Consider the following 13,584-nt stretch of genomic DNA (forward strand, 5'->3'; position numbering starts at 1 on the left):
TTGCACGTCACAATAACCCAGTGTTGGTATTTTTTGAGACCCCCAACATTTCACATATCAGGTTTTCAGGGGAGCCCTGTTTTCTGATCAGGCACTGAATAGAGTGACCCATCAGAGGTCCTTCAGCGCATGGGCCGGGAGGTGTCTGGCTAGAGGAACCATAGATATCATATAAAGGCTAGATGTCTCGTGCGCGCTGCTGGCCAATGGAGGTCGACGTCCGCACACGGCGGCCATCTTACCACAGGGTGCTCGCTCACTCATAACATGGTGCATGTACTTTTAAATAACCATAACTTGCTCAATTTTTACCGATTTTCAAACGGTTTGGTTTGTTATAAACGTCAGAGATGTAGCTATGAAACTGCATACATATGAATAATTATACAAATGGACTTCAATATGAAAGAATTATAGCCCCGTTAATGACGTTTGTAAGAAACCAAACCGTTTGTAAATCCGTCAAGATTTCAGCGAGATAAGAGGATTTGTGTGCGTGCTGATCACTCACCTTAATTCACAGAGCCCTGTGGTAAGATGGCCGCCGGTAATGCCGGAAGTGACTCCGCCTTAAAGGACAATTCCGGTATTTAACACTTTGAGTCTATTTTGTAGTTTGTTTTGAATGAACAAGAGTGGTGGACAAAGAAATTTTGACAATGGTTCCTGTCGCGACTTTTTGACTAGAATTCCCCATGACCGCTTTAGAATGGGAGTCTATGGCCATGCACAAACATGGCCTTAAAACAACCCTTAACGTTCGTTTTCAAAACTGTGCAACTCACCGAGTGGTTAGTGGTGTTCGTTGATGATTAAAAACAAATCTATCGGCGCAATGTATGATTTCAATCCGTTTATTTTTCTATAGTGGAACTATTTTTTCAGATACCTCACAACCGCGTATAAACTTACGCTCTTCCGCAACTTCCGTTGCTCTGCTCACGCTAGCCTTCTGAGAGACAGAGAACCGAGCGAAAAGACCTAAAAGACTACAATCAAATGTAAACAGCATCCTTTCCGTTTCCGGTAGCGCAGTAATATCAACGAGCAATGAGTCCTCCAATGGAAATCAATGGATTTTACAAAATGCCAAATAAAACACGACAGAAACTGTATTTCGCTACGCTACTTGTTTTGGAACATCAACGAACACCACTAACCACTCGGTGAGTTGCACAGTTTTGAAAACGAACGTTAAGGGTTGTTTTAAGGACATGTTTGTGCATGGCCATAGACTCCCATTCTAAAGCGGTCATGGGCAATTCTAAAATAGTCAAAAAGTCGCGACAGGAACCATTGTCAAAATTTCTTTGTCCACCACTCTTGTTCATCCAAAACAAACTACAAAATAGACTCAAAGTGTTAAATACCGGAATTGTCCTTTAAGACATCTAGCCTTTATATGATATCTATGAGAGGAACTGGTTGGCTGTGGTTGGCAACAGCTAGACTGTGAATGGGCAGGAGATGGCGGAAGGAAGTGAGGAGACAGGAAGTGAGATGGGATTTGAAGAAGAAGGCGGGAGAGATAGGAGTGTTTGGAATGTAATGCGGTCAAGAAAACGGAAAAAAAGGAGAAAGTAATATCTAATATAGATGAAACAGATAGTGAACAAAGTACGACAATAGTAAGTAAACAACAGCAAGAAGAAGAATATAAAGTGATCATGAAACTATCTCAGGAGGGGTCGTCATTTGGTGAGTGGAATCCGATTCAACTAACAAAGTCCATAAACAAATTGCTAGGCGAGGTCAAAAATGCAAAAGTATTAAGTGGAGCGCTGCTGATTTTCTGTAGGAATAAAACGCAACAAGAGAAAGCCATAGAACTGAATAGAATAGATGGCAAGAGAATTAAGTGTGTCTTGACTGAAAGCAAGGCGTTGGTTCGAGGAGTTATTACAGGAATACCAGTAAATGTTACTGAAGATCAAATCAGAGATAATATAACAGGGGCAAAAGTGTTAGAGGTAAAACGCCTTAAAACAACCAGAAATGGGGAGAAATGCGATAGCCTGTCTGTTATGATTAAAGTTGATGAAGCAAGACTTCCAAGTAAGATATACATAGGTCACATGAGCTACGAGATCAGGCCATACATCCCTCCCCCATTGAGGTGTTTTAAGTGCCAGAGATATGGCCATGTAGCAGCAGTGTGTAAGGGTAAACAAAGATGTGGTAGATGTTCAGGCGAGCATGAGTATGGGAAATGTGGAGAAGGAGTAAAGCTGAAATGCTGTAACTGTGGAGGGGAGCACAGTGCAGCCTATCGTGGATGTGAAGTTAGCAAGAGAGCAATGGAGGTGCAGCGAGTGAGATCGATGCAAGGAATAACATATGCAGAAGCTGTAAAGAAAGTGTCAAAGGAAAAGGAAACCTATAAACCAGAAATCAAAGAAAATAAAAGTAGGTCTTGTGAGAAATGTGAAAAAATTGAGGCAAAAAAGGATCTGTTAGTTATGGGCAAAAATGAATGTGTGATGTTTATGGTTGAGGTGATAAATTGCTCGGCACAGACAGACAGAAAGATCAAAATAATAGTTAAATCAGCGGAAAAGTATCTAGGAATAAAAGGGCTTAGCTGTGAGGTAGTGGGAGAAATGATAGTGGCAGGAAGCACAAGCTCGCAGACATGGGCTGGTGGCTCTTTATGATATTAGCTATATTGCAATGGAACTCCAGAAGCCTTATAGCAAATGGACAGGAATTCAAGAGTTTGGTCTCAGATTTAACAGATAGACCTCATGTAATATGTGTGCAAGAAACATGGTTAAAACCACAGTTGGACTTTGTATTGTATGGATATACTTCAATTAGGAGAGATAGAGAGGCAGGAAAAGGTGGAGGGGTAGCAACTTTTGTTAAAAGTGGGGTAAGATATAAACGTATTAGTAAAGGGAAAGAACATGAATCTGTTGTAATTGAAGTATGGTCAGGGGAAAATAGTATAAAAATAGATCATTTTTACAACCCTTGCAATAAATGAAGTACTGATATGTTGGAAGTAGTTTGCGGAGCAATACAAGGCAAAATAGTGGTATGTGGGGATTTTAATGCACACAGTACATTATGGAGAAGTAAAAACACAGATATAAATGGATTAGTAATAGAGAAATGTATAGATGATAAGGAGCTGGTGTGTATTAATGATGGAAAGGGCACACGGTATAATAGTTCAAGTAATACAGAAAGTGCTATTGATCTAACACTAGTGTCAATGGGAATTGCAGGAGTTAGTGCATGGGAAGTAATAAGTAGATCGGCAGTGGGTAGTGATCACTATCCGATAATAACTAGGATTGGAATAGAGGTGCAACAGGATGAGGAAGTGGAAATACCTAGGTGGGAATTAGATAAAGCTGATTGGCAGTCATTTCAAGAAATTAATGAGACTAAGTGTGTAGAAATACTGAGTAGAGATATAACAGATGTGGAGGAGATGAATAGTGCAGCCATTATACAAGCAGCAGAAGAAACAATTCCCTAAAAGTACAGGAAATAAACGGGGAAAAATGTGCCATGGTGGGATGAGAGCTGTAGAATAGCAGTTAAAAGAAGAAATAAAGCATTTAGACAGATTAAAGCTCATCACACACTAGAAACGTTAATTAGCTACAAAAGAGCACAAGCAGTAATTAGGAAAACGATTAGATCAGCCAAACGCATGTATTGGAGACAGTATTGCAATAAAATTGGAAGTGAAACTCAGTTGTCAGATATATGGAGAACAATTAGAAGAATGAGTGGATTAGGTAGAAAGGTGGAAATGCCAGTGTTATGCAGCAGTGATAAGAATGCAGTTAGTAATGTAGAAAAAGCAGAGCTTTTGGTAGAAACTCCACAGTTCTGGAAATTTATCCACAGTAGATCAACAGCATAGGAACCAGATACTGTTGGAAAACTCTGGAATAAAAGAAAGTAGGACTGCATCAGGAGGAGATATGGACCTGCCTTTCACTATGTTTGAATTAAAAAGGGCTATCTTAAATGCACGACAAACAACACCAGGGAAAGATGCTGTATGTTATAGCATGCTAGGGCATATGAAAGATGTGTCACTGGAGGCAGTATTAAGGCTGATCAATATGATATGGATTCCGCTTGAATGGAAACAGGCAGTGATAGTCCCAATACTCAAACCCGGTAAAAATGCAGGAGACCCGTCAAGTTATAGACCTGTTGCGTTAACATCACAATTAGGGAAAAGTATGGAAAGGATGGTAACAGATAGGTTAAGTTATTATATGGAAAGTAAGGGTCTTTTTTCAGTGTATCAGTCTGGATTTCGTAAGGGTAGGGGGACAATGGACTCTATTTTGTGCTTAGAAGCAGAAGTTAGGAAAGCACAAACTAATAAGGAAAGTGTAATTGCCGTGTTCTTTGACGTCGAAAAAGCGTATGATATGCTGTGGAAGGATGGACTACTTATAAAACTTGACAGATTAGAAATAAAAGGTCAATTATTCGGGTGGGTATTAGACTTCCTAGACAGAAGAACAATAGAAGTTAAGGTTGGTACAGAGTATTCAAGTAGGCATGTTGTGGAAAATGGTACCCGACAAGGTAGTGTTTGCAGCCCTATACTGTTGAATATTATGATAAATGACATTTTTGATCAGGTAAGCGGAAGTGTAGGTAAGTCACTTTATGCAGACGATGGAGAACTCTGGGTTAGGGGTCGAAATGTAGAATATCTACGGAAAAAAATGCAAAATGCATGACTTATAAATGGGGATTTAAACTCTCAATCTTAAAAACTCAAGTTATATGTTTCTCTAAGCGCCATAAAGTAGTGCCACTGAAATTGCATGGACGAGATTTGTAACAGGTTAAGGTGGTGAGGTTTTTAGGAGTTCTCTTTGATGAGAGGATGACTTGGTGTCAACATATTGATAAGGTCAGAAATAAGATCAATAACGTGTTGAGATGTCTATCAGGGCGTGACTGGGGAGCGACGTATTGCCGCTACGTATTAGGAGGATCAAGATCATGTTGGCGTATTGGACTAATTTACAAGGACATAGTATGGTGCACCCCACAAAAACTGTCTTGCAGGAATGCGCAGAGCATAGTGAAAGCCATTTGTACAGTTTCGGGTGGGTGGGGAATGCTAAGGCTCAAAATGTAGGTCTCAGTCAGTTGCAAATAGGACCCACTGTGGCAATATCAACGATACCACCCTGGACATTTATAACACCATCTGTGAATATAAGCTTACAACAAATACTAAAAGAAAACTCAAACATAATGCCAGAGTGGATAATAGTTCAAAACTATGTAAAACAGTATCAAGAGGAATTATTTATATTTACGGATGGATCAAAGCAGCCAGAAACAGGCCGTACTGGTGCAGCCTTTTTTATTCCTCGGTATGAAGTAGCAGTCAGAAAGAGGACAACAGATTACCTGTCAGCAATGTTGGGTATAGTTACTTTGGAAAGTAGTGAATTAGGTTACAACGTTACCATCAATTAAAAGTAATCAGTTACGTTACAGCGTTATCTATTCATAAAAGTAACGCGTTAGAGTACTCATGCGTTACCAAAAATTAAAAGCCGTTTGCAGCGGCTCACACATGACAGACACAGCCCCCGGCCCCTTTAAATGCACCTAGAAGTCGTGACTCCTGACAATGAATAACGTCAGTCATCCGACTAAATTAACACTGCAGGATAACAATAACAGGAAAGACAGTCAGCAATAGGCTATTCCACATGGCGTTTTATTTATTTATTTATTATCACAGAACATATTAATCAAAATTCGCACCTACCCAGCCCGGGTAGCCTAGGCTACTGTATATGAGCACCATACAAGATAACTCCTGATTTTTTTCTTTAAATCTAATGCAGTTATCAAAGTGTATCAAGTGTGCTTACTTGTAAACACAACCTGAGGTAAACAGGCTTGCAGATTTAAATCCATTTAGGAATGAACAACCAGTCGATCTAACCGAAATTAACAGCTGCCTGTCAAACAAAAATGATTACAAACCGATTTAGCAAATTTTTGGCGGTCGACAGAAGCTTTTCACCAACGCAGAGTGTGCATTTTCTTTTCCTTTTCGTTGACAAATTGAACATGATGTGCGTACTTCCATAATCCAAACGCTGTCTTCTCTGCCATCTTGTTATTATTATGTTAAAAGAAACGTTAAAGTATCACACAGAAATACCTTTGCTATTACCACGGACATAAACTGGTTATTTGCACGTTATGTATGTTTAATCCAGCTGTAGACGTTAAGAGACTGGGCGCAATCAATTTTCGGCGGACCATCACTTTTCGGCACTACACCTGTCGTTCAAAAAAAAACAAAAAAAAAACACACACACACACACACAGGGTCAGACTCAGGCGCATGCAGGGCACAGACGTATCACAGCCATTGACTTTACGATCACAGCGCTTCGGCTCCGCTGATATACCCGCAGGTGGCAAAGTAAACCTAAGCCTACTGTCTGACAAAAAGCAGGCTGCAGTCGGGATTTTCCTTTCCTTAAAATAACGGATTACTTTTTTTAAAAAATAACGAAGTTACTGATTACTTAACGCAAGAAACTAACGCGTTAAGTTACACATTTCACGAAAAAGGTAATTAGAGTACTCTAACGCGTTACTTTGTAACACGTTACCCACAACACTGCCTGTCAGTTTACACGGTGGAGTTAGTAGCAGTTTTACTGGCGTTAGGGTGGGTGGAAGAAAATAGTCAGGACCAAGGTGTCGTTATAGCCTCAGACAGTTTATCAGCATTATTAAGCATTCAATCTGGGAGAGCATCATGTAGACAAGACCTCATTCATCAAATACTTCACTTGCTTCTTACACTTCATAATAAAAGAAGAGCTGTCTCCTTCCTTTGGGTTCCTGCTCATGTAGGGCTGGAAGGAAATGAAGCTGTAGATATGCTAGCAAAAAACTCTATAAAGCATGAAACAGTAGATGTGCGCATACCAATATGTAGAGTAGAGGTTAAAACCATCATAAAGCAACATTCACTTCAACATTCACAAAATGGCAGGAATATTGGAGCACAGCGGATACAGGACGTCATTTATACAGTATTCAAACTCAAGTAGTCACAAGCATGAGGAAGGGCAGAAGCCCAAGGGAAGAGATGTTAGTTTCACGTCTTAGAATGGGTCACACTGGTGTAAATACAACATTGTATAGAATAGGAAAACACCCCACTGGACTATGCTCTTATTGTAATGTACAAGAGACAGTGAAGCATATATTGTTAGACTGCAAAAAATATGAAAAAGATAGGGTAGAATTAAAGACACAAATGGATGAACAAAGCATTACACTTGAACATTTATTAGGGAAAACATCTGGGAAAATACACAAATTATTAATTTTGGTTTTGAAAAACACTGGGTTAAGCGAAAGAATTCAATAGTTTTTTTTTTTCTCTCCTTTGTTGTCATTATAATGCCCACACTCCAGTCTAGTAGGTGGCGGTAATGCACCTTTGAGATGAGTTGCCAACCGCCATTAAAACCTGAAAGAAGAAGAAGGTCCTTCAGCGGCTGTCCTGCGCTCGAGCGCCTGATGATGACGTTCTGCTAGTTCAAACTCTTCCGTTAGAGCCGAGAAGCGGAACGTTAAAAACCCTCACAAACGATCATATGTCACGGTAAGTTCAGTCAGTCTTTATTTAATATCGTGTCATGTTATCATATCTGTGTTTATAAGACCGTATGAAACATTTCTATTGAACTTAACAAAAACTGGGCTATAAAAAGGATTGGATATCGAAAGTGAAAGTGTAAAGTAGAAATATAACGGATGATCTTGATATCAGTATGTGTTGATTTATTGAAAACTGAAACAGTCCTTAAAGCGACGCTATAAGCCGAGTTTCCTCACACATATTCCGCCGTTTTGTTATCGACAGAGTAACGTTACGGAGCCCCTGAGGGGACCTTTGCAAAAAACAATATATATACACGGACTTCCGCGTTCTCACGCGTTACAATTTCCGGTTACAGTGTCATTACTACAGATGTGGGAATAGGGATGAGATGAGAGTGTGCCTGGAGCATTCCTCCAGAGATGTGTCTTATAGGGAGATGAGAGTCTCTTACCGTCGGAGAAAGCGTTGAACATGGATCACACGAGGCTCCTCGTTTTATGACAGTCAGTCTCTTGTGGAATATTAGCGCGTTATGAATAAAGTTGGTGTTATACTGTAAAGGTACAGCAGGACTGCACTGTTTGTGGACTGTGCTTTACTGTAGGGAGAAAAGCAGGAATATCTCTATTAGCTGCAGAGCACTAGTCATTGCAGGCCGCAGAAAACTACACTTAAGATTACACTAAAAACTTAATTGTAATTTAATAATAATTAATTAATTTAATACATATTTAATTCATTAAAAATATTTTTATGCCATCATTCATGACAGCGCTATATCATCATCATTAAGCACACAGTGAACACAACACTTGATGTTTTATTTTAATTAAACAACATACAAATATTTATAATTAACTTCATGTTGTCTTTATTCATTAAAATGCTTATTAATATCAGTGTCATATGCATATACATCAGTTACAATTCAAGTCTTATCATAACTGGTAAAACCTGAAAGTCTAAGAAAGAAAACATCTGGGCCCGTATCCCTAAAGATTCTGAGAATCCTCTCAGAGAGCTCCTAACTTAACCTAAAAATTCCTTGCCAGGAGTTTTAGCTTAGAAGTGATTCCAGAACATTTTCAGTGAACTCTGAGCAAGGAATGGATGGAAAATCCTATCTTAGTGAGGAGGTGTGGTTGACCCCGTTGCTAGGTATGAGTCATCATTTCAAAAGCCGTGATTGGTTGATCCTACAAGTTTGATGAAAATGAACTTTTGGTGATAATGAGCAAAGGATGTACCCTCAAATCAATAAACATAATTATACACTCTAATCTTATGCTGACTGTAATTGTAAATAATATTTCACATTCAAGAAAATATCTGGAAAATGAATAGTAAGCTGTAGGGGTTATAGCCTAACATTAGAATCTAAAATACGTGAAAACTTAAGCTCATTACACCCTGTTCAAATAATGATTCGAGTCTTATTTGCTCATATTAATATCCTAGCTGGCATATTTTGTACTTTCACTCCCATATGGACCCCATTGAAAACAAGATGGCCTATCTCAAGGGGCTGTCCTTAATGAAGTAGAAATTGCAACGTTACAACTCAGTGTGGTCTTAACGAGGGTAACACGGCTCAGCTTTGATCAATGTCTGTGATTGCTGGCTGGTCTATTTATGAAGGCTTGTTAACAAATATCCTACAAACACAGAAAATGGAGATCCACCACAAACATGATTCCTGCACGATCCAATCTGTTGCGTCTCAATAATTCCCTGTCATCCAGTGTTTGCAGGACATCTCTCCTGCCTCCTCTGTTGGCCATTTTGTGCAGCTGCTTAGGGGAACTCCTAAGCCACTAAAAGTCCTCTTCCCTGCTCTTAGCAGATCGAGCCTTAGGAGCCCTTTTAAGCGCTAGGAATCTTGAGGAATAGCTTTTATATTAACTGGGATTTTCGTGTCACTTTTAGGGGAAATTCTAAGAAAACGTCATGACTCTGAGAATTTTCTTAGAATTTGGCCGCTAGGAGCCACTTTTTGCACAAAAATTCTTTAGGGATACGGGCCCTGTATTTTCTACTTTCTTTAGACCATAAACAATATCACTCAATATTACTATTAAAGGGGTGGTTTACTGCCTTTTTTCTTTGCTTGATTGTGTTTATGGGCTGCAATATAACATGTCTTCGTGTTTCGTTTGTTAAAAAACGCCTTATTTTTCATAAATTTCACCTTTATTGTAAGCCGCTTCCTCCTCTGTCATTTGAACGACCGGTTGACTTCCTGAGTCTATGAAACCACTCCCTCAGAAAGAGGCAATGAGCTCAGATTGGTTAGTTCGGCCGGTGTGTTGTAATTGGCTAAACTGCGTCCGGAATCTTCACGCCCATAACCTTTACGGGCGACAGTTACATGTGCTCCTGGCCCGGTCAAATGTAATGGTGTCAATAATATTGCCTTATCAGTTTGAGCCAGAATCAGACCCAGAGAGCGGTGATGAAGAGAGTCAAGCAGAACCTCCGCAAACACGGCTCTTACTAAACGTTTCTGAATGGTAATTTTTTTTTAATTATTATTATTTTCTCAAAGAATTTCCACACGCTGATACTTGAAAATGCTACTGCTGTTTGTTAGCTTTTGAGATACGCTTTCCCCCTGATTAAACATTTAATATAACTGAATACAGGACTGAGTAATACCGTTTTTTAAACATATTGTTTTATGATAGAATGAACAACCGTTTAACTATTCACAAAACTTACCGGTAGTTTACTCAGTTTGTCGTTTTCTTTAGGTGTACATGTGATAACAGCAGCTGAAGTTTGCTGTTGCGATCATTTTTTGAAGTTTGCACACGTTTCTTATACACACAAAATAACATCGAACTAACTAGCTACTATAACCAAACAGCTTTGGCATTGGTTTGCGTTCTTGATCAAATAAAAAAATTACGTCATAAAGTAGCTATACATGGAAAATACGTTTACAAAATTTGTACATATTACAAATTCGGGTCCAAAATGTTTATACGCATCTGTCATATACTAAAGCCAGCGCTGGCATTTTTTTACATCCTTGATAAAACTAAAGCATTACGTCTTAAATTATACAGGCAAATACATTTAAAATGATTAAATCTTACTTGCAGGTTGTGGCCTCTGGTTTTATAGCTGTAACTGCTTCATGTTGGAGTAATAGTTTCTTGTTGAATCCGACATTGAACTCGTGTAGATTCTGGAAGCTGTCTTCCGTAAAATGCGCAGCACAGAGAGCTAAACTACGATTGTAATTGTCAGGAACATAATCAAACTTAAATTTTAACCATTGTTGACGAACTACAGCGTCTGTAGGAAGCCTGAACACAGAAGACCTGACAGCTACAGCTCTCTCCACTATAACTCCTCCTCTTCGACAGCAGAACATGTTCCGGAGGGAGGGTTGATGTAAATGTATGGGTTAGTTACGTATAAAACCCGGGAAGTATCTCGTTGTAGTCCCATTCGAGTCGTTTTTGTAGGCATTAAACTTCCTGATTTTTAAAAGACGATATCTCCGCTTACGTTGAACTTTCAGCGCAGCAACTTTGCAGATACTGTTCATGCACCAACAGCAACATTACACAGTATTTAAAATGAAAAAAGTGAAATAGCAATCAACCACCCCTTTAAATACTATAGTAATGTCTCAAATGGATCCTATACCTGTGGCCACATTCCCTTCTGTGCTTTCTCTCATAAAATAACCTTTTATCTACATAGCCTTTCATTCCCAACTAAACTACACGCCAAACGTGTTGCAGATTAGTGGACCGTCGATTAATTAAATGAGTTATTTCCTCAGTGAAGCCTCTTCTCCATCTCCACTGATCTCCATCAGACTCTGGTCTCCTTCCCTCTTTAGGCTGAAGGCTGCAGGCTTGTCTTCTAGTGGCTTTTATGCATCAGCTGTATCCATTCACTCTCATCTCATCCCTTTCCCACATCTGTAGTAATGACACTATAACGCAAACTAGAAACTGTAACGCGTGAGCATGCGAAAGTCTGTATATATTTGTTTTTTGTTGCAAAGGTCCCCTCAGGCGCTCCGTAACAAAGTGAATATCCGAGAGAGATAAAAAGATTGTGAAATGTCCTCAGCGTGTCTTCTGCAGGTCGTGCTCCAGGTGTTCATCAAAGCCCAGATGTGCCCAGATGTCGGCTTTAAAGTAGCGGGAGCATGTTTAGTTTTCTCGTCTCTCCTCCCTCTGCTATTGGATGCTACCGCCACAGATGACGTCAGAAGAGCGTCAGTACATTATAATGGGTTATGGTCTATTACTGAACCGATACCGAACCGTCCTCGTCTGCATCGTAGAAGCGATTAGTTTCGACACCGCTAATATCAGCCTCAGATTTGGAATATATACTCTCTTTTTCAGAGCACTTACATTTTAATTATGTATTGGTATATAAAGACAGTTTAAACTAATTTGAAAAAAAGGTTTTTAGAAAATCCTACCTACCCGACCTTTAACCCTCTGGGGTCTGAGCTTCAGTGTTTCATTACAGTGTTTTGACACGGACATGTTTGTCCTCTATGTATCTGTGTGTAACTTTATAACTGATGCACAAGGGCTTAATCTGTTCATCTAAACCATAACTCCTGCTGAATGTGACACGACTGGAGAAAATAGTGTTTCAAAATCAGTTTGTTGAAATATTGACCTAGAATTTATGCGCTAAAATTAAACCGGAAAATATCGGCAAAATTTGCTACAAATGATCAGATATATCACTAAACATTTTGAGGCGCTAAACCTTTTTTCTCAAAATGTTTTTTAAATGTAAACCTGACAATATGAAGCGATATTCCCTCGCTCTGACGCTCCCTCAGGATTCCACATCAGAATGTCTGGGATTTTCTAATCTTTACTGAAATTATCATGTAAAGCAAAAGCGTGAGTCTAAGCTGTGTTTAGGGGAATTAACTAGCCGTCTGTTAAACTATAAGAGAACATATATGTTTTAGTCCATCTCATTTATGACTGAATGATGCCTTTGTTGTGTTCATTGATGTTCGCAGGAACATGTGCTGAAAATAATCTTGAACACACTGTAAACCTCTGTGAATTAAAGCTGCTGAATGTGATATAAATGTAATGCTCTCAGTGTCTCCATATAAAGGGAAGATGTGAGTCTCTGAGAACGAGTGCAGCGTCTCCAGAACCCAGCAGTGAGTCTCTGAAGAGTCACAGATCTATGAATAATCCCACAAATCCTGGAGATGGATTCAGTGACCTCTGACCCCAGGTGAGACACAATCCAGTGCTGGACACAATAGACCGACTCACACAACATCACAGATCATCTGAACTAATCATTTACATTTAATCCATTATAAAGATGTGTATAAATTATCATCTTTTCTTAGTATCTCCAGGAAGAGGAAGAGATCTTCATCTCCAGAACCCAGCTGTGTGTCTCTGAAGAGTGACGGATCATTTCCTCATCTTCCTCCTAACCTCAGTGATGAACCAGCGACCTCTGACCTCAGTGATGAACCAGCGACCTCTGACCTCAGTGATGAACCAGTGACCTCTGACCTCAGGTGAGGATAAACGTGACCTAGACCTCAGACCAAAATTTGTAGTTGTTTTTGCAGAAAACACTGTAATGGCTTTCCTGACATTACATTGAAGAATTTGAAAGGAAAGATGGAGCACACATTTAATAAAATTAGGAAATAAATGCCCTTTATAAAGGTAAAAAAAAATATTTCCATAAGATTGCTTTCCAACAGTGATTTAATGAAACATTGACAATTTAAGTTTGAAGGGAGTAAAGCCTCTGTTTAATTTTACATCAGCCTACTTCAGTGTGATATATTACCATATCATCATGCTTAACTCTGAGAATCTGAATAACTGTAATGTGATGATCAGATGCAGATATCTATCGGCTGGCACTCCACAAGTAGTCCATTCATTTGTCACGATGGAACTTCCTTC

General features: G+C 39.3%; 1 protein-coding gene across 2 annotated transcripts in view; it reads left to right on the forward strand.

The window, feature by feature from the left end:
• Positions 1–13,584, forward strand: part of LOC311286236 (NACHT, LRR and PYD domains-containing protein 1 homolog) — a 194,603-nt gene that overhangs the window by 129,198 nt on the left and 51,821 nt on the right. Inside the window, exons 1-3 of one of the 2 annotated variants that reach the window (XM_084402354.1) lie at positions 7,549–7,642; positions 12,761–12,886; positions 13,008–13,184. In XM_084402354.1, coding sequence (XP_084258480.1) covers positions 12,861–12,886; positions 13,008–13,184 — 203 coding nt within the window. In that variant the 5' untranslated portion in view covers positions 7,549–7,642; positions 12,761–12,860. Of the gene's footprint in view, positions 1–7,548; positions 7,643–12,760; positions 12,887–13,007; positions 13,185–13,584 lie in introns of those variants that run through there. The other variant, XM_084402353.1, reaches the window with a different exon arrangement.

Source organism: Rutilus rutilus, assembly GCF_951802725.1.
Source record: "Rutilus rutilus genome assembly, chromosome: 2".
Lineage (NCBI taxonomy): Eukaryota > Metazoa > Chordata > Actinopteri > Cypriniformes > Leuciscidae > Rutilus > Rutilus rutilus.